General features: G+C 31.8%; 2 protein-coding genes across 4 annotated transcripts in view; both read left to right on the top strand.

Moving 5' to 3' along the window:
• Nucleotides 1-10,995, top strand: part of LOC130900594 (serine/threonine-protein phosphatase 6 regulatory ankyrin repeat subunit A) — a 49,256-nt gene extending 38,261 nt beyond the window's left edge. The window contains exons 18-21 of one of the 2 annotated variants that reach the window (XM_057811295.1): nt 1,080-1,776; nt 7,987-8,216; nt 9,891-10,026; nt 10,392-10,995. In XM_057811295.1, coding sequence (XP_057667278.1) covers nt 1,080-1,776; nt 7,987-8,216; nt 9,891-10,026; nt 10,392-10,774 — 1,446 coding nt within the window. In that variant the 3' untranslated portion in view covers nt 10,775-10,995. The remainder of the gene's footprint in view (nt 1-1,079; nt 1,777-7,986; nt 8,217-9,890; nt 10,027-10,391) is intronic. The other variant, XM_057811296.1, reaches the window with a different exon arrangement.
• Nucleotides 10,996-11,260: 265 nt separating this feature from the next.
• On the top strand, nt 11,261-20,851 carry LOC130900596 (splicing factor 3B subunit 1). Of its 2 annotated transcripts, XM_057811298.1 has the most exons (17): nt 11,261-11,431; nt 11,484-11,746; nt 11,801-11,927; nt 14,955-15,034; nt 15,153-15,365; nt 15,425-15,806; nt 15,862-16,244; nt 16,301-16,697; nt 16,774-17,118; nt 17,186-17,433; nt 17,492-17,650; nt 19,098-19,305; nt 19,371-19,646; nt 19,703-19,954; nt 20,011-20,299; nt 20,386-20,587; nt 20,642-20,851. In XM_057811298.1, the coding sequence occupies exons 1-17, from the start codon at nt 11,404-11,406 to the stop codon at nt 20,798-20,800; spliced, it is 4,011 nt and encodes a 1,336-aa protein (XP_057667281.1). In that variant the 5' UTR covers nt 11,261-11,403; the 3' UTR covers nt 20,801-20,851. The 2 variants fall into 2 exon arrangements, with proteins under 2 accessions (XP_057667281.1, XP_057667282.1); XM_057811299.1 differs by lacking the exons at nt 11,261-11,431; nt 11,484-11,746; nt 11,801-11,927 and adding an exon at nt 11,989-12,762.
• The last annotated feature ends 1,456 nt before the right edge of the window (nt 20,852-22,307 follow it).

Raw genomic sequence — 22,307 nt, 5'->3', positions numbered from 1 at the left:
CTAACCACTTTAACCTACAAGTATTATACATTTTTGAAATTAGCTCAAAGAGGAGTATCCAAATTTTACATAAAAAATATGAAAAGTAATTTAAAAAATAAAGGGGATGCTGCTAGGGGTGAGGGGGTGGCTTTTCCAGTAAGTTTAAATAAGCCAGAATGCTTGCCCCTTCCAACATAAATTGACGTGTTTTTGGATTTTTTCTAAATACCAGTATTACAAAAGTTATTAAAGGTGGATACTTTTATCTGAAAAGCACAGTATATAAACTACAGACATTCGAAAAACCATCATAATCGTGTTCAGGAGGTCTAAAAACATGGGAAAAATGATGTGCCCCCCATTTTTCTTCTAGTCATGCCTACCGTAATAGTCTAATTTTTCTTCGAAAAATTCGACTAAAAACCATCGAGTATCATGATAATCCGAGTTCAATCGCTGGCTTATAACATATTAAAGATGCTGTACAAATTTGAACAAGATCGGACCTAAAATATCGTGATTTGTTTTTAATTATTATTACAACTTGAATTGTAAAATTTATTTTTTTTTTTAATAAAGTTTGTTTTGAAGCTCATAACCTTGTTTTCCTCCTAATTTTTTTTGGGTAATAATGAATGAAAAATTACAGATGATCTTTAATTAGATAATACAGCTAAATACACATTAAAAATGACTGGGTTTCGTTTTCGACTTTAAAAATTAATTTCAGGATTTTATTTATCAATGAATTTTAGAAAAACAGAAACTTGTATTTACCTATTAGCTATTACGCAAAATCAGTTAATTTACAAACAGAAAAATCAGTTAATTTACAACGTTTCTTTCATATTTTCATGAAATATGATCTGAATTGTTTTTTATTCCTTTTTTGTTCTTTTAGGAAAACATCGATGATTTTCATCCGATGATTATCAACCATCGATGTTCACTAAATGAAAAAACATCGATGTTTTGTCTACCGATACCATCCCTACTATTCACAGAAAGTGGCAATAACTTATTTTAACTTAACTTTCTTGTGGATGAGTAATATTTGATAAATGCGATGTGGTACTAAAAATGTATTATCTTTTCAGGAATTGTGGAGAGGAGCCCTCAACTGGACGGCGTGGCGGACGTTGTTATTGTTCGTGTTTTTCATAATATGTCCTCCAGTGTGGATAGCATTCACTCTTCCGTTAGGTCACAAATACTATAAAGTTCCGATAATTAAGTTCATGTCGTATTTAACTTCACACGTCTACCTCATGACGTTTTTATTAATAGTTGCCATAACTCCTCCTTATCCTGTATTGAGGAGAAGTTTGTTGCCTTATTCGTACGAATGGATATTATTGGTTTGGTTAAGCGGACTTTTACTATTCGAGTTAACCAATCCTAGTGATAAATCGGGCTTAGGTTGGATCAAAATATCCGTACTGTTGTTTAGTATATTCGGCGTGGGTGTACATTTGTTGGCATTTTTGCTAAACGATAAAGTTATATGGCCTACTTTATTGTACTGTAGAAATCAACTGTTCGCTTTGAGTTTTGTATTAGCTTGTGTTCAAATTTTAGATTTTTTATCGTTTCATCATTTGTTCGGGCCGTGGGCTATCATTATTGGTAATTTAATGAAAGATTTAGCTAGATTTTTAGCCGTTTTGGCTATTTTCGTATTTGGATTTTCGATGCAATTTGTCGCATTAAATCAACCGTTTGCAAATTTAACCCCTACTGAATTGATACGACTCAACAGACAAGGCGTTTTGAAACCAGGATATTTTCTAGACGGTAAGTCACATTTAACTATTCATTTTTGCAGTTGCAGTTTTTTGGCATTCGTAAAAATGGTACTATAGAAATGACTAATCAATCAATATACAAATACCTACATATAAAGTCCTAGCCGGATTTTAATAGTTCGGAGAGATCAGGGTGCGCGGATTCGAGTAACTCTTCATCGCTGATGTGTTCTTTTTCATCATCATTCATTGTTATTTATAAATTTAGACAAACCTTCAGATAAAACAAATAATTTCAGAAAATTTAAGGTTATGCAAAATCATCAAAATGAAACTGTCAACTGTCAAGTGGCTAGAGTCACATTTAAAGAAGTTAAAATTGTCTACTCCAGAGCATCCCGAAAGTGTTTTGTAGTTCGGAACTGTCACTTTCACTACATGTTAATGAATATAGAACGAACAACTTTCAGATGGCGTCGTCTAAAATAAAATTTTGAAATATTGTAACGTTTTCCGGATTTGTTGACACATGAATTAATAAACACTGACTTAATTTATTTATACACTATACAATACACTTCACTTATAATAATTCACTTATAAAAATCAATTAAATAATTTCTTTCACTAATTCATTTTTTTCCACTACGACTATTTATTTAAAACTAACTAAACTGCACTACATAAACTTATTCATATACAACAAATAGAATTCTACAAACCTCTAGAACAAAAAGAAACTAAATAATAGAAATCATTCAAAAGAAATTCTATAAATAAACCGCCCGCTTTAATAAAAAATTTTTAAAAGGAAACCCCAAAGACGCTTCCGCCCTTTAAAAAAAATATGTAAGGCGAAACATGTTCGTAACAATCTATTTCGAAAATTTTTTTTTGAGATTTAACTAAAATATGATCCACAACTGTAAAAATTTAGTAATGGGGTAAAATTCAACATTTACTTAATTGATTTTCTTTTATGTGTATTTACTCAATCTTAATTATATTTTTGTCACTTATAATGAAAGAACTGTACAGGGTGAGTCACCTGTATTCATTTGCTAAATGTAACAAACAGGATCGTTGTTTATTTGTCCAAGATATTTGTTTAACGATAGTGATATTTTCAAATATTAGACAATCTTTTCCAAGAAAGAATTGGCGCGATTTTAATCGTATGCGAATGCCATATGGCATATATCCTGAACGAGACTATCCACACAAGAGAAGTTTCTAAACGAGTTCAGCCAAAGTTCGTGCTACAGAAACTGTCGCAAAAGAATACGATAACAGCACCGACGAAGACAATAGATTCTTGCGATTAAGATCAGTACTTGGGAATTCGAACACAAGCACACGCTTCCGATTATGGGTCCTTAAAGTGGAAGAAGAATTTTTCCAATTTGTGTTTCTTACAGTATATATTTTCTACAATAATGGTCTGGTAAACAGACATAACTTTAACTATTATGGCACTGAAAATAGGCATAAATGTGTTTGATGTTGAATCACGAAACGGGTCCCTATCATGATTATTGGATTGGACGAAAATTCCTAAAATTCTTGTAGTGAACTTCACCTTCCATTTCTTACCAATTCGAGAATTGCGTATCATCTGCATATAATTAAACGATTATCGAACGAAGTATCAAGGTGCTGAAGGTATGAATATGGTAGAGAGGCTGATAGGGCGCCTTGTCGAATGCGAGTAGGGGGATGAATGGTTGAGATAAATATGATTATGAATATATCTATTGAATAATATATAACAGAAGGATACTGAGAAACTTCCTAATAAGTCCACCGTGATAAAACTGATCGAAAGGTTTTTAAATTTTATGAAAATGGCGGCTGTGCAGTATTTTCGGTTAATTGTTTGGGTTAAGATAATCTGAAGATTGGTAATTGCTACTTTATTGAATAATCGAAATTTTTTTCGCATAGATTTACAAATATATATAAGTAAACTTGACAACATATCATATCGTAAAATTTTTTTTCAAAGTTTAAGTTAACTCACTAATAATGATAGATACGTCTTTAAATTTTACAATTCCCGCTCATCGACATGGTAATACTAAACTGCGCATTTGATGAAATTATTGTTATTTAATATAAAAACATAATACTATGAAAGTGACGGTTGATTTATATCTTTCAAATGTTGAAATTGAACTTCTTAACTTCTTGTATGGTTAGGTTAGGTTAGGTTAGGTTCTCTATTCCCTTATCTCATTTCAGTAATCATCGTGGAACAAAGTTAGCTCTACCATATGCCGCAGACTGAATTTTATAAAGTTGGCATCACTTTTGAATACAGAAGTATATGAATCGCGTAATTTATTATTACTATGTCTATGTTGTCGCTGAATCTCATCCGAACTGCCTGGTATTCATCATGGGTGGAATAAATTACATTGTTGCCAAATATCTAATCTAATTATTCTTAAATATGAAATGATAGAAATATCTACGATATATATTTCATCACTACCAGTAAAAACAATATTTATAAAAACAATAAAATATTGGTATTACTGAGATTTCGAGTTGTGTAGTGTATTTTTTCATCACAATTATTTCAAAATTTACGAAACTGTTAATCTAAATTACATTCATCCATTTTTATGTTCCGAAAAACTAAAATTATTAAAATAATATTGAAAAAACTACAAATGAATTTATTAAAAAGAACTTTGTATTAGTCATTTCTATAAAACTTGTAAATAGCATAAATATTTAAAAAAACATCGAAATCTACACATTCTTTTTCAGTTACATATGGAACTTCAAAAATAAGCACAAATTGAAGCACCAAAAATTTGATTCAGTCTTTAATATATGAACACCATGAAAATAGTATAAAAAACATAAAGTTCTATCAGTTAATAACTACATACCGTTCAATTGAAGTTACTAATTATCAGTAAGCTCCAAAAAGTCTGTAATTAACAGACTCTCATTCAACTCATTTAATTTCAATTTTGAGCATCTAAATTAATTGTTCTGATGCTAAGTCTGATTTATTTTATGATTTTTATACTATTACCACACACAACGAAGCTTTAACGACAATATGACACCTATTTATTCATTTAATATTAAAAAAAAACTATTGTATATTATGTATTATATTTTCCAAATATCAGACCGAGATTCCCTCTCGAGTGACATTGAATGGATAGAGGAATTGAGTTACAACCAGCCGATACCAAGAGCCAATCTTCGTAAAAAACGACAACGGGTAACCGGCAGTAAGTTTGGTCATTTAAGCTCAGTTGGCTCTGTCCTGTTTCATGTTCTGTCCTACGTGTGAAGATACCTTTATGTAACACTGTCTTACTCTATGAAGATACATTTATGTAATACGTTACCTTATCTCTCGTATGACGTTTAGCAGCATTTTAGGTAATTGTTTTAGGTGTCCTGTGAGCTTTATCCTATTTCAATACTAGATTTGTCTACGTGTTTTTTATTTGTGTGTGTATATGTCTTTAACGTTGCTGTTATCGTTGTTGAGAAGAATATGCCAAATAAATTCAAATTAATAAAATAATGTTTTTAAAAATTGCAAAAACAACTGTTTAGTAATCGCTCTAGTAACAAGAATTAGGTGAGTACGACAGCTTTTTCATATAATCTTTCTTGTTGTTGAACGACCATCTACTTTAACAATATCTCTTACATTTTCGTCAATAATACGAAGGTATTCACAAAAACATGACTGCACAACGTTGTTCCAAACTTCGTTACTCCATTTCTGTAATACAACTTGAATAAGGACACTATCAAAAATAATATGGTAGCTGTACAAAGTTGAAATTCGAAGTGAAGAAGACATAAATAAACCGCACTAGTACAATGTTGCCAGATCTACTGCAATATTACTTTTATCAGAAAAAGCGCAAAAGCAAATGAATAAAAACCACCCTTACTAACATATACCCACTACACTATAGTTAGAATTCCAATATTGCAATTAAGTTTAATGTAATTCTATTCAAATTTAACGCTAGAAGATTGGTTAGGACTAATCAAGTCTCCAACTCTTCAAAGATACTAGGGGAATAGAAGTAGACTAACACAGACGTCGCATCAGTGAAATGCGAAATACTCGTAGGTATTCATTCTTTATACTTCTATCTAACGGTCACTGTCTCGAGGCAGTTACAACTAAGTCGTACTTAAAAGATGTTCCTTAAGAATTTCCAAATACTTATTCGCAAGCTTTTCTTATTATTTGTTTCAGTTATCATCTTAACTGTTCTGCCCTCCTTCATTCTCACTATGTGTCCAAACCATCTCAACTGTCGCTGTTCGATTTTTAGCACGAGGTTTGACAATTAAGTAATGAAACTGATGCTGTAACAATTATTTTTATTAAACAACTAGAACTACTTCAAAGTAATTGCTATGGACACTCCAGGTATCGTAGCACATCTGAAAATCTTTCGCTGAAGCCTCTGACAGCACCCTCATCACAATTGATTCAATAAATTCCTCAAAATTCGTTCCTTTTACACCATTTATGATTTTGAGGATAAAAAAGAATCCTAAAGCAATAGATTTGTCGAATAGTTTATCAAGTACTCCGTGATAGAATCCTTATTTCATGGTCTGTCCTGGGTGGATCATTCTACAGCCATCCAAGAAGAAGATAAGAATCGGTTTTACTTTCGACTTACTCATACGAGCTTTGTTTAGTCGTGTACCATTTCCCGATAGCCGTTGTTAATTCTGGCTGGTCATTTTGGAGTCGTATTGAAGTACCAACTGTCCTCATCTAGCAGCATAGGATCACTTTCCGTCTGATGGAATCATTTTTGCACATAGCTTTCTTTCTCATTGTGAAATATTAGTGAAACTCTGACTGTGTTTATATTTAAGTTCGTCTGCTATAATTCGAAACGTTAACCAATGATCTTGACGGATTATGTCGCGTACATGTTGCATGTCCATGTCTATGTGCACCTCGAGCGGTCTACTTCCTGGCGCTTCTTCTTGCACACTATCACGGCACTCCTTGGACACTTTATAACTACAGAATCATGCGCGACTCATTAAATCACATTTTTGATTACTAAAACACGCGAAACATGTTATATGAACAAAGAATTTTCTTGCGTTTGATTTATCTGCTACTTTTCTAACTTCTTGCAGGGTTTCTACTGTATATATTTTGGCTTTTATACAATTTATGCTTATCCTGTGGACATTATCCCTGGTTATTTTCATTTCTTTTGTTTTGACAATCTTTTGAGAAATATTCACTAAGTATAGGTACTTTCATCCCTTTACATTTTTAATTTTTTTTATTATACTATTTTTCATTCCACATATTAGTTCTGGATTGGCATTTTTTGTTGTCTGTGGTTGTACCTATTCTTCTTTAACTAAATCTCTAGTGATTCTCTATCCTTTTCTGCGTCTTTTCTCCTCTTATCTCGTAGATAGTTTCTTTTCCTAAATTTTCTTTCTATTTCTGCGATTCTTTTGCATTTGGTTTCCTCTCTTTATTTGTACATTATTATCCTTGATCATTCTTAATTTATCGTTCTTATCATTCAATATCCATATTTATTAATTGCAATATTTTCATTTCCTTCATATACATAGTAGTACCTATTATATTTTATTCAGAACCTTAATGAGTTTTTAGCTTAACTTCACTTTTTTATTGTTCTATTATATTTATTATTCTATTTATATTTGTAAATTCTATGAGACCATTTATCATTTATCTTGAATTTTCTCATAGAAGAGAATTTATTATTCACGTAGAGGTGAATACCTGTACGGATTGATGTGTGTACTTTTCTCTTTTAACAAAGTGTAAGTTCTTGATTACTTGATACTCTTATTTTCTCAGCGCAATTACTTGACATTTCACTTCTCTGGAATGGCCACAAGTGCAGCAAAAAAATTAGTTATATTACTTAATTGCCAGACGTTTGATACCGATTAGTTATTGTAATTTCCTTGTGATTAATGACGAATTTAATATTATCTGCTTGTATAAATTGATGGTGGTAACAAAAAAGGTACGTAATTATGAAAACGACGCATATATCTTCAAATTATACATAATTTAAGCTTTTTTATTCTATATCTGCTGTACATATAGCAACGCTAAAATATTTGGCATGTTTTTCGCAAATTTTGTGATGTCTGCGTCAATTTGTGGCATGCCCTATTTGAATATTGTAGCCCTCAAAGGGCCCCAAAGGGTTGAAATTTATTATTAACCGAATTTTCTTAGTGATAATGAGTCCAATATTGGCGTTCGAGCTGTTATTTTTCGCCGTCTTTGGCCAAACGACGTACGACGAACTGACAGTGAAACACAGAGATCCGAAAATACCCCCGTTTCGACCCTTATGGACGGACAACCTCTTCAAAGTGGTATTTGGCATCTACATGTTGGTTTCGGTGGTTGTGCTCATTAACCTTCTAATTGCAATGATGTCGGACACGTACCAGCGCATACAGGTAATTCGCTTTTTGTTTTGTGATTCCAGTCCAAAAGAATCCTATCAGCGCTTTTGAGTTGCTGTTTTTCGCGGTTTTCGGCCAAACATCTACTGAACAACTGAAAAGCTATGGTCCGAACTCCATTAATCGTTCTAATAATCAACCCCCGTGGACGGAGGTACTTTTTAAATTCGTTTTTGGAGTGTACATGTTGGTGTCTGTCGTTGTGCTGATTAATCTACTCATTGCCATGATGACTGATACTTACCAACGCATTCAGGTATGACAAGGTAGCTAACAATAGGTATCTGTGCTACCATCACGCTTTCTTTTGTAGATTTTTTTACCCTTTGTCTTCTTAGTGATAAATATCAACTATAACCTTCACTCATTCAATAACATTAACGTCTACTTTACTTCTGCAACGCAACAGTATCTACAAATAAGTTGTTCCAAACAGACCTATCGAATTTTCAAAAATATATACAAAAAAAATTCATTAAAAATAGGCTGAACTTATGCAGATTACTGTACTACAGAATTTATTATTACCAAATGAGGAATGAAGTTACTGTAAAACAAAAATAAATCTCCGAGAAACTAAAATAATTGAATTGGAACGAAGTCTTTGCTAGATAATTTATGAAAGTTTTCGTAGTGGGATATTGTGGCAACACCAAATTGTACTAATTCTAATAAATTTCCAACCTTTCGAATACCTTTGTATTCATCGTCAGGGAATGAAATTTACTGTCATTCAGAATCCAACCAATAAATACTCAACATCATTCATAACAACCTAACCTAATCTAACCTATAAAAATTTGATGTCATTCATAACCTAACAAATGAAAATTAGCAACGATTTCTATAGCAACCAAAATTATTTAATGATTTTTAAAAGAAGCAACAAAATTTAAAACACCACAACTAATTTTTATTATTTTATACTTTTATAGATATTTTCACTCACTATAACTATGCACAAATTAAACCTTTTCGTAATTTTATTATTCATTATAATATTCCTATTAGGACAAAGAGTAAAAAAGTCTTCACGGCTTTGATAGGTTGCTTAAGGCGCACCAGTTCTCTTGGACTGGATGATTATCCCCCACTCTATAATATTATTATCACCCAGTAAGGTAGTGATTTCATTTTATATTTTCTTTTGGTTTTGCTGCTTTTCTTCTCTAAAACTATTATGTATTTGTTTATTTGATGTGCATTTATTCACAGCTTTGCTTTATATTTTTGTTTTTACAATTTGCTTCCCAAGAAGTTTAACAGACACGATAGGTATTTCACTTATAAGATGCAATCATTGTGAAGCGATTATAGACGAGCTGCAAGCCGATCCGACTCGAACATTCCGGAAATCGTTATTACCAAACTTCATGTTTTATAAATGATTGAACTACTAGATGTCGCTAGCGTCTCGAAGCTTTACAACATTTTTATATAATATTATTGAACCTTTATGAATATTTTTCTTATTATTTGAAATTCATATTAGTATATGAAAGAATTATCAATGAATCAATATATTTTATAAACAACAAAACCAAAAATAATAACGCCCTGTGGAAGGGGTCAATGATCAACATGTCACCATAGAGAAAATTGTAATTTTGTTCTACTGAATATTTTTACAAAATTTGACTTTGTTTTTTGTATGTTTTAATCATATAGGCTCAATCTGATATTGAATGGAAATTTGGACTGAGTAAATTAATACGTTCGATGCATAGAACGACTACAGCACCATCGCCCATCAACTTAATAACAACATGGTTATTCTATCTAGTTGACATTTGCAAAAAAAGAGGTAAGAAGCATCACGTAGACCCATTCATTTCTCATAATCGTTATTAAAATAATAATAGGAAACTTCAATATTATTTTTATAATTTCATGATAAAAACTATTAGTTATCGATTGAAAATAAACTGTCCATGTGAATTCGCAAATTTAACTCGAATATACAGGGCGATACAAAACTGCGTATACAAAAAAGGATATAGAATTAATGTCCCTAATTTTTATTAGATCAGTACAATATATGCATCAATTAGAAATAAAAATCGAAATCAGGAATTTTTACTATGCCTTTTAATAAATTTTATTTGATTCTTAAATAAAATTTTCACATACATTCATGTAGAAAGCTCTTAATAACATCTTGGAAAATAGATTTTCTTCCAGTGAAGGCCCGAAAACGCCAGAGTTTGGTTCATCTGATGGGGACTTTCCAAAAATCAACCCAGCTGAGTCCTCGTTCTAAAGCTGGAGCGAAATGGCTTTCCAAAGTTAAAAAGGGTCGTCAAATTGCTCCAAAAGAATCCGTCGCACTATCAGTGGCTCATCTGAGTCCTTTGGGCTCTCAACTGAGTTTCTCTATGCAAACAACTAGAATCGAACACGTTACAGATTGGGAAGCTATAGCTAAAAAATATAGAGCGCTAATGGGTGAAGTGGACGAGACGAAAGATAAGACTAATGAAAGCGAAGAGGAAGGAACTGAAGAAGAAGTTCTTACGGCAAATGCTATACCAGTACAAAATTCATTTGGGTAAACTGTTGTTAACATTAATATACCATGTGATAGTTTGACTATTGAAATTAAAAATTAAATTGTATAATTCACGTTTAATTTTCATCAGATGGTATATGCTACTAACAAAACAAGACATTTTCGATTCAATAAATATTATAACAAATATTTTATATATTCAACTAGAAGTAGAACTTTATACATCTTCTAAATATAACTGTAATAAAATAAATAATATAAAGTTATTTGTATTTTATTTTGCTTCTTATTAACCTGTCAACCCTAATAGACCTAAAAATAATTGACCCTATAACTTCAAGTTATACATACAAATTTTCCGATTGGAATTTAATTGAAATAAAAAAATAATTAAGAAGTTATTCAACTTGGAACTAATTTTTAATCTTTGCGACATCTATTATAGAGTAGCAGAGCTATAGCTCGAAATATTGAATTAGTACCAAAAAGAATACAGTTATCTTTTATACAGTTACCTTTTACCTTAATTGTCACTTGTCAGATATCGGCATTCTGTCAATAACATCAAAGTGTAGGGAGATAGCCATTTGGGCAAATTCTACAAGTTTCACTAGTTTTCAAACAGGAAGCCAATATAAATAGTTTATGTTGATGGTAATCTGAAGAATAATTATGGATAACATACCCCGCACACATGAAGGTAAGTTTATTTTGGAATTTTAATGAATTGTTAGCTTAACTTGGCATTGCAGATATTGAAGCACAAATAAGAGATATCCAATCTAAGAAAAAGGAAGTTCCAGTGGAGAAACCCGATACAAAAGTTTCAAAACTAGGCGAGGGTGGATACTTCGATAACGAAATTTATGAAACTACTGGTAAAGGAAAGTATGAAGGTTATGTTACATCGATTGCTGCAAATGATGAAGTAGACGACGACGAAGAAGATTTGAGCTTTGGTAGTAAACGAACTGGCTTAGGAGCACCGGTAGCCTTGTTAAACGATGTTGCACAAGTAAGGTTTTCTATTATAGAATGTATGTTGTTAATATAATGAAATCTATTTTAGAGTGAAAAAGATTATGATCCATTTGCGGATCGCAGAAGACCTACTATTGCAGATAGAGAAGATGAATATAGACAGAAAAGGAGAAGGATGATTATATCTCCTGAAAGAGTGGATCCTTTTGCAGATGGTATGTATTATATTTAAATATATATTCTAAAGTTAGTATCAATTTATTCGACTTCATATGTGAAAGTATACAAAATGATTAAGCATGCTGATTCGACAATGTTTAATTTTTTGTAGTAACTAATATAAATGAAAAAATTAATATTTTGTTATGAATTTTCTCATTTTACAATTTATAAAATGTTACACATCCATTTTAATGTGGTTCAAAATTATCATACTGTATTCTATCATTTAGGAAAAATTAGACATGTGTTTAATCGACTTTACTTATAAGGTACAAGAGATATGTTGAAAATATAAATTTTTTTTGAATGAATTTTGAACAATCTATTTTATTTTTATTATGAATGTGTCTGTAATTATTACACTCGGTTTTGGTTGAGTTTTTCTGTAATAAAGTTGGAATTTTGATTTTTATGAGACATTATTCAACTTATCTCTTCAAATGGTATAAAATTTTGGGGTATATGCAAGTCAGTGTGAATAAGATTGAGTGAATGTTTATATATTAAAACTTCATTTTTAAACAGATTATTGATTATACTATCAACTACAGTACAGAAAAAAACTAATATAATGCTTTTGTTGTTCGGGGAAAGTCAACATTTAGGTTAGACCTTTTGGAGAAATACCTTAAGAAACGAGAAAGCAGGTAGACATCTTTAATGTACAGAGATAGTGGTAACCAAAATAATGATGATTCATTTTGAAAGTGTGAAAGAGAGTGTGTAAAGTTTAGAAAAAATTATTAATTACCCCAGCCTATTTCTAGGTACGATAGACCAAGTTGTTTTTCAAGAAACTACGAGTTTTGTGATGGGGCTCCCAAACACGTACGTATTCAGATTTGTTTGCCATCTTCTCTCATAACATTTTTTCTTTACAAACCTCTATGCTATAAATATTCCATTTTACAAATTAAGTCTTATATTTACTCAAATTTTGTCAATAGGCTTCTGTAAAAAAGATTATTGAGTATCCTGCAATTTTTTTCTAATATTCCAGTAAATTTGAATTTATAATATTACTGATTGATATACCTGTAAAAATTATATCCTTTGATCTAATAAACTACGATTTCCTACTTTCTCCTTGTCATATTGTTTTAGTTCATAAAACTATTGGAATATTTATACATCATTTAAAAAAATACTTGAAATTATTGAACTGATCAAAATGTTTTAACTATCAGTAGACTTGCAAGTCATGAAGGCACTAAGTGCCATTGAACTTGCATATTTTTCACTAAAATTAGAAACGATGTTTTAATGATGTTTTTATAAAATATTTTAGTGTCATCTTTCAAATTACATTGCAACAATGTCGTTACTTAGAGGTATTGGAGTTTTCACAATTTCAAAATTTGCATTTTGGAAGTTTGTGATTGTTACTTCAAGTTTAAAGCAAGCAGCTGAAATACATGGCCTTAATTCAAAAGTATGTTCTTTTTCCAAAGGAACTGACTTTGATTTGTATCATTGTAAGAGTTAATATCATTAGTTTTTTTAGCAAGATCCTAGGGTGATTTCTTAGAAGCATTGGCGATTAGATCTTTGATAATCACAAGACAAAAATGTGTAACCATTCACTGGAAACTTGTAAAGTAGCTTTTTGCATTTAGAGTCATGATCATTGCTAGAATACCTTGGTTTTTATCTGACAGTTATCTGACCAAAGAATAAGCTTCCTCTTGGATGTGGAATAGCCGATTTTATTACTACTTGGCATTTTGTAAACCATTTCATTACAGCTCTTATTATTTTACTTCATTTTGACGACGACGCTTCATTCTGTTCATCCATTTTTCCAAATTGAATTGTGTCTACACACACGTGGTTGGTTAAAACATACTTGGAAGGTATCAATCATGACCGCCTTTGAGTACAATTTGTTCATCGGAACATATAACCCAAATGTTTTTTGGTATCATTGGCACTTACAATGTTATGTTTTGACACTCTTCATATTACAATGTATTCTGTTCAAATAGGAATATTACCAAGTTTTTGGGATTTGTATAATCATTTTGTAATCAGCTTTTGTTAAATTTACTTAATTTGTTATAATTTTGAAGTTTGTCTAGAGTATAATGTGATGTAAAGAAAAAACTATTTAAAATTAAACTCATAATTTTAACTTCTCTGTTTATACAGATATTTTTTTAAATTGTATCATAGATATGTTTTCTTTAAAAATAAACGTTAATGCTAAATAATTGAAACTTATTTTTCGAGATTTGTTTTTGACACTGCACGCCTCCCGGACGAAGTTCTTAGTGTCATAAGGAAGATACTGAATGTAACTTTCAATATATCGAACCAATTCGCCAAAATCGCCACCGCCTGTAACAGCAAAAACCCAAACTCCTATTAAACAACTCCATCTCTTTTCATTCAAGTGTCTGGGAAGAAAGGCTTTTGAAAATATGATAGGCTTTGAAAAAATTTTCTTGGGCTGAAGTTTCCATTTTATTGGAAACTGGTGTGTTTCAAAGAAACATGTTTAGGGTCATTGATTCAAAATTTTAGAAGATGTCTGTTTTAAGTAAGAAATTGAAACCGTAGCCCAAGAAAATTTCTTTGAAGCCAATCAACATTGTCGAAAACCTTTCTTCTCAGACATTTGGCAGAAATGAGATGGAGTTGTTGAATAAGGGTTTAGGTTTTGCTGTTACAGGCGATGGCGATATTGGCTAATTGATTAGATATATTGAAAGTTCCATTCAGGATCTTCCTAACGACGTCCAGGAGGCGTGCAGAAGCCAAATCTCGAAAAACATGTTCACCAAAAATAAAATTTATTATTTCTTCTTATATAATAAATAATAGATAAATTTAAAATAATAATACTCAATTTCATGTATATAACAGAGATGAATCTGTTTGAGGGGATATGGTACAACAAATCTTAATTTACTCAGATAACAATTAAAAAAGAATATAAATGAGTAAAGAGTAATTCAATTTAAAAAAAAAGTACTTCCTTTTACTAATTGGCGTTCCTTGACGCCTTTTTGTGATTTCAGGTGGGAAAACTCCAGACTTCCAAACCAGGAACTACTCTCAGATTATGAAAGAGCAAATGCTCAAAGGTGAAGAAGCCGAAGTAAGTTGAAAATATCTTAAATATGATATTTTTAATTACATATTTTATCATACAATAATTTGAGGTTACATTTTAATGTACCCATCACATATATCATAATCCTATTTCGTTATTGTAGATACGCAAAAAGATTTTGGAAAGAGCAAAAGATGGTACATTGAAAGTTACTAATGGAGATTCGAAACCTGCTCCAAAAAAACGTGGCAGATGGGATCAAACAGTTGATGAAGTTATAGTACCTCAAAAAAAGAAAACTTTAAGTGTGTCCACCACTAGTCTCGGTAATCAGAGTACTCACAGTACATCCGCTACTCCAGTTTGGGAAGGAGATGTAAGTAAAATTAACAAAAATTATAGTAAAAATATTTCTAAATAAAAATTTTCTTGTAGAAAACTCCATCTGACATACGTTGGGATGAAACTCCAGGACACAAAGGTAGTGAAACTCCGGGCGCAACACCCGGACAATCTACCAGAATATGGGATGCTACTCCTGGTCCAGCAACGCCGGGTAGAGAAACTCCAGGTCACGGAGATAAAAGTACTTCAAGAAGAAATCGATGGGATGAAACACCTAAAACCGAACGAGAAACACCTGGGCATTCAAGTGGTTGGGCTGAAACACCCAGAACAGACAGAACAGGTGCGGATCTTATTCAAGAAACTCCTACTCCTGGTGCGTCCAAGAGAAGATCCAGATGGGATGAAACGCCGTCGGCAACTCCTTCGCAAGTTATGACACCAGGAGCTATGACACCCACAACTCCACATGGTAACTCGTTATGTCTAGAACCTTTGTCATCAGTTTTTCAATTTGAAATTTTCAGGTACTCCTCATGGAACTCCTAGTCATGCTGGTCAATCTACTCCAATGCTAACCCCTGGAGGTAGTACTCCAGTTGGTACTAAAGCTATGGGTATGGCTACACCCACGCCAGGTCATCTAGCGTCAATGACACCTGAACAACTTCAAGCTTATAGATGGGAAAGAGAAATAGACGAACGCAATCGTCCTTATTCAGATGAAGAATTAGATGCTATGTTCCCTCCTGGATATAAAATTCTCCCACCTCCTGCTGGTTATATTCCTATAAGAACGCCAGCTAGAAAACTGACAGCTACACCAACACCTATGATTGGGGGTACACCTACTGGCTTCTTCATGCAGGCTGAGGATAAGAGTGCTAAATATTTAGATAACCAACCAAAGGTAAGTAATTTGGTACTTGATACTTCAGATACTAAGAACTAATTTATTCATTTTAGGGACAAAATCTACCATTTATGAAACCAGAAGATGCCCAATATTTTGATAAATTACTTGTTGATGTGGACGAGGAAAGTTTAAGTCCTGAAGAACAAAAAGAAAGAAAAATCATGAAACTTCTATTGAAAATTAAAAATGGAACACCTCCTATGCGTAAAGCAGCTCTAAGGCAAATTACTGATAAGGCAAGAGAATTCGGAGCTGGACCTTTATTCAATCAAATATTACCTTTATTGATGAGTCCCACTTTGGAAGATCAGGAAAGGCATTTGTTGGTAAAAGTCATAGATAGGATTTTATACAAATTAGATGATTTGGTAAGACCTTATGTTCACAAAATTCTTGTTGTAATTGAACCGTTGCTGATTGATGAAGATTACTATGCTCGTGTTGAAGGTAAGCACTAATCACAGAGAGTAAAAAATAAAATTTTCCTTCAACTTATTTAGTTCTAATTTGATTTAAATTTCAGGTCGTGAGATAATTTCTAATCTTGCCAAAGCTGCTGGTTTAGCCACTATGATCTCCACAATGAGACCAGATATTGACAACATTGATGAATATGTCAGAAATACCACCGCAAGAGCGTTTGCCGTCGTGGCATCCGCCTTAGGAATACCCTCACTTCTGCCTTTCTTGAAAGCCGTATGCAGATCAAAGAAATCTTGGCAAGCCAGACATACTGGTATCAAAATTGTTCAACAGATAGCTATTTTGATGGGTTGCGCCATTTTGCCACATTTAAAATCATTGGTGGAAATTATTGAACATGGATTAGTTGATGAACAGCAGAAAGTTAGGACGATTACAGCGTTGGGTGAGAATATACATATCTCTTGTCAATTTAATGCCAAAAATAAAAGGAATTGTTTCTTTTTGAACAGGTATTGCTGCTCTTGCTGAAGCTGCTACTCCATATGGTATTGAAAGCTTCGATTCCGTTTTGAAACCTCTGTGGAAAGGTATCCGAACACATCGTGGTAAAGGTTTGGCGGCATTCCTTAAAGCCATTGGTTATTTGATTCCACTTATGGACGCTGAATATGCCAACTACTATACCAGAGAAGTAATGTTGATCCTTATTAGAGAGTTTCAGTCACCCGATGAGGAAATGAAGAAGATTGTATTGAAGGTACTGGATTCTAAGAATTTTTGATATTGGCTACAATTAAATATTTTTTATATTGTAGGTAGTCAAACAATGTTGTTCTACCGATGGTGTGGAAGCTCAATATATCAAAGAAGAAATTTTGCCACAGTTCTTCAAACATTTCTGGAATCATAGAATGGCGTTGGACAGACGTAACTATAGGCAATTGGTTGATACTACAGTTGAGATTGCTAATAAGGTTAATATTGAAATTTTTGTTTTTTTTACATCTCGAAGGTTATTCAATTTTTAAAAAATTTGTAATTTTCGTATATATTAAGTGATGACTTTATGTTTTTTGTTATTTTCAATCAAAATGTGGAAAAACATTATTGAGAATAGTACTTTTTATATGATCTACTAGTACTCCAGTTCAATGAGATTAATTGACAAGGATAAAACAGTTTTAGTTTGTAAATATTTACCTTATGGTACTGGAAATAATAGTCAATAAACCAAAATATTAATATCAATGGAATAAAAAAGAAAATAATGAAGTTGATTGCATATTTTGTATTAGTACATAGCTTAATAAATCTAATTGGGATTCCAATTAATGATTAAAGAAAGTGTTTCTGAAAACAGATGAAACAAAAAGAGAGAAGTATTCAGGCAGTATCTTCCTGGGCTATATAACACCAAAAAGTTTCTTCAAAATTTTGATACCGAAATTTTTCATTGATTTCCTGCTCTGTAAAAGATGATGATATTAAGTCTAGTAGAAATTGACAATTGTATCTAAATTCAGTGAGGAGGGTGATGAAACTCTGGCTCACATAATTCTAGTATTGTGCTGTAGGAGCAATGATCTAAACTCATTGAATCTAGCACAAATAATGTAATTAAAAGAACACTCCACAATCTGGCCTTAGAACACTAACACATGGGTAAATAAGTGTACAATAGAAACTAATAACACCAGTGTCCCTCAGTTTCTTTTAATAATACACAAATTCCACCAAATATTTAGAAATGCATCTTGATACAAGACAACTTGAAATGAACATAAACTGAAGAAGTTAGTAAAAACCAAATGACTTAAGAACGAAAAACATGTACTGGTTACTAGGAAGAATCTAGACTCTTCACGAAGACTTGTATATCCCTTACATACAAAAAGTAATTGCAGATAAAAATATAAACACTGCATCAGATCTATCCACTCTTAGAACCCCAACCAGACAAACGACCTGCTGACCTGAAAGATGCTTAGAGAGGTCCTATAACTGAAGATGATCTCATTACACCGATAGGAACTCAACAGCTCGAAAGCTTACCAATTAGCTTATAGATCTATTGTAAATTTTTAATTGGTAATAAAACAAAAAAATAATGGAATTCGTTAGAACACTGGAATAGAAAGGGGAGTTCTAGATGTCAAAGACAACTCTAATAAAGAGCACAATAAACCTTAAGGTTACAGTATAATCTAACCTCTAATATCTATTTATCCAATAGTATAAGAGAAGAAAATATGAAAGGTAGATACAAGGAAAAAAACTCGAAATTCTAATTTTTTACACAAATCTTCCATTTTAACAGCTTTATAACTTAATTGCTATTTCATAATTGTACCAAATAAAATCAGACACAAAAAACACTTTTCTTTTTTTTTGTATATGTTTATTCGAATTCTTTAATTATAGGTAGGAGCTTCTGAAATTATTAATAGAATAGTGGATGATCTTAAAGATGAAAATGAAGCTTACAGAAAGATGGTTATGGAGAGTATTGAAAAAATAATGGGTAATCTTGGAGCAGCTGACATCGATTCAAGGTTAGAAGAACAACTTATCGATGGTATCCTATACGCATTTCAAGAACAGACTACAGAGGATGTGGTTATGTTGAACGGTATGTAAGGAATAGAATTTATATCTCGAAAGAAACGTTTTCATTAAAATTTTATTTCGCTTCAGGTTTTGGTACTATTGTCAATCAGCTTGGAAAACGTGTCAAACCTTATTTACCTCAAATTTGTGGTACGATCTTGTGGAGATTAAACAACAAATCAGCAAAAGTTCGTCAACAAGCAGCCGATTTAATCTCTAGAATAGCTGTAGTGATGAAAACATGTCAAGAAGAAAAACTTATGGGGCATTTGGGAGTAGTACTATATGAATATTTGGGAGAAGAATATCCCGAAGTATTAGGTTCTATACTAGGAGCGCTGAAAGCGATAGTAAATGTCATAGGTAAGTATTTTACTTATTTCAAAAATATCTAAATGTAATGAGTTAATTTGTTATAGGCATGACAAAAATGACACCTCCTATTAAGGATCTTTTACCTCGTTTGACTCCAATTTTAAAGAATAGACACGAGAAAGTACAAGAAAACTGTATAGATTTAGTAGGACGTATCGCCGATAGAGGACCAGAATATGTATCAGCTAGAGAATGGATGAGAATTTGTTTTGAGCTTTTGGAATTGCTCAAAGCTCATAAGAAAGCTATAAGAAGAGCTACAGTTAATACTTTTGGTTATATCGCCAAAGCTATAGGTAAATTTTTTTTTTATCAAAATGGAAAATATTTTATTTGATTATTTCATTTACAGGTCCTCACGATGTACTTGCCACTCTCTTGAACAATTTAAAAGTACAAGAACGTCAAAATCGTGTGTGTACAACTGTGGCTATAGCTATTGTCGCCGAAACTTGTTCCCCTTTCACTGTTCTTCCAGCTCTAATGAACGAATATCGAGTTCCAGAACTCAATGTTCAAAATGGCGTTTTGAAATCACTTTCGTTTTTATTTGAATATATAGGAGAAATGGGAAAAGATTATATTTATGCGGTAGCACCGCTTCTAGAAGATGCCTTAATGGACAGAGATCTAGTACATAGGTAAAAACATTGTTAAATATATTAGCAATCACCTAAACCTTTCAATTGTAGTTTATACATTATTTAAATGTTTAATTTGATTATAGACAAACGGCATGTGCTGCTATCAAGCATATGGCTCTTGGTGTATACGGGTTCGGATGTGAAGACGCACTCATTCATCTCCTGAATTATGTTTGGCCTAATATATTCGAAACTTCGCCGCATTTAGTTCAAGCTTTTATGGATGCTATTGAAGGTATGCGTGTAGCCTTAGGACCTATCAAAATTCTTCAATATACTCTACAGGTATGTTTGAATATATTAATTACTACAAGATTTTATATTATTCGATTTTCTTAGGGTTTGTTTCATCCAGCCAGGAAAGTGAGAGATGTGTATTGGAAAATTTATAACTCTCTATACATTGGAGGCCAAGACACACTAGTGGCAGGATATCCAAGGATAACAAACGATCCAAAGAATCAGTATATCAGATATGAATTGGATTATGTCTTATAATTGTTTAGTAAATGTTTAGTATTGAATAAACGAGTGGTGTTAAGATTTCAATTCTGCTTTTTTAATTTGTAGAAATGATGATTATTCATCAGACAGCAATCTATTGCATTTGATTTTTTAATGATATCAAAATTATTGTTATTGTAATAATAGATTTCTGCTTACTACCTACAGCTTTTTTATAAATTAAAATATGAAGTATATAATAAAGAGTTCTTCTTTTAATTGTATTTTTATTTAACAATATCATGAAAATTATGAATTTTAATAATACGTTATTCATTTGCTAATTTATTATCTACAAATTGTCACCAAGAAATACAAATTTGCTATATATAGAGGACTAGTACCGGTTATAATTTTCAAAAAATTGATTTTTCTTACATTTTTTGATTCCTTTTACTTTAAAAAAACATCTCGCAAAATTTTAATCTGGGAGTTATTAAATTTGTTGTATTTTACTCTAATTTACTAGACAATTGTAAAAAAATTTGACAAGGAAAAAAAACGTTAATTTCACATATTTTTTTAACAGCCGCCATTTTGTTTTTATTTTCAATTTTTTAATCAAGGATGCTAAATTAAAATATAAGCTACCTTCCGGTTTTAAAAGCTTTTTGAATTATTTGTTTTAGATTTACTAAATTCGAGATTATCTCAGTGCAGTGGGAGGCTATCATTTTTGTTGTCTCAACTTTGACACCCTCTATAAAATGATGTTAAGAAAAAAAAAACTTTTCTTGTAACACTTTATTATCAAAAAATAATTAATTGACCCCAAGAATTTCGCTATATAAAATGCACCATTTAGATATTTTTGCCTCACTTTAGATCGATTCCTCTTCTACCTCGGAACACTTGATTTATCATGATGCACATTCTCCCTTAATAGATAAATAATTGATTAATACACCATACAATTTCTGATTTTATGCTTTCTTTCTCACACACTCAATCAATATTAAGTCGGTAAGTTTAGAAGTACATTTCTACAAGAAACTGTCCATCTCCACTTCCAGAAGTGTCACTATCCTTATCTGGAACTGAAACTGGGTCTACGTCATCTAAACTATCATAACTGCTTACGCAAATATCTTCATAAAGTTTTATTTATATTTTCTTCTTCCTTATTCTGCCTCTAAAAGCTGATTCATAACCTTAAATTTACGTTTGCCGTTACCTTTCGCGAGTGACGTTTGACGTTCGTAGCAAATTCTACACCCTATTCACGAACTTGACGTACCTGTTGAACTAAAATTTTTATTAAAGCAGGACACAGAATAAAAGTGAACATGACGACGGCTCGCTAGTGAACATAACCTTAAAAGTAGATGCATAAAAATATCTACAGTTACTCTACTACAAAATATTTTAAAATGAACGAAGTAGATCCAGACGAACTTTTTTATTATAAATGAATGAATCGGGGTTTATATGATCAACTTTTGAACTTATCGAGCAGAGACTTAATAAAACATTCAATAAGAAAACCTGATTGTCGAATAGA

The sequence above is a fragment of the Diorhabda carinulata genome, chromosome X (genome assembly GCF_026250575.1).
Source record: "Diorhabda carinulata isolate Delta chromosome X, icDioCari1.1, whole genome shotgun sequence".
In the NCBI taxonomy this organism is placed as follows: Eukaryota; Metazoa; Arthropoda; class Insecta; order Coleoptera; family Chrysomelidae; genus Diorhabda; species Diorhabda carinulata.
This window is presented reverse-complemented; position numbering and strand designations above follow the sequence as displayed.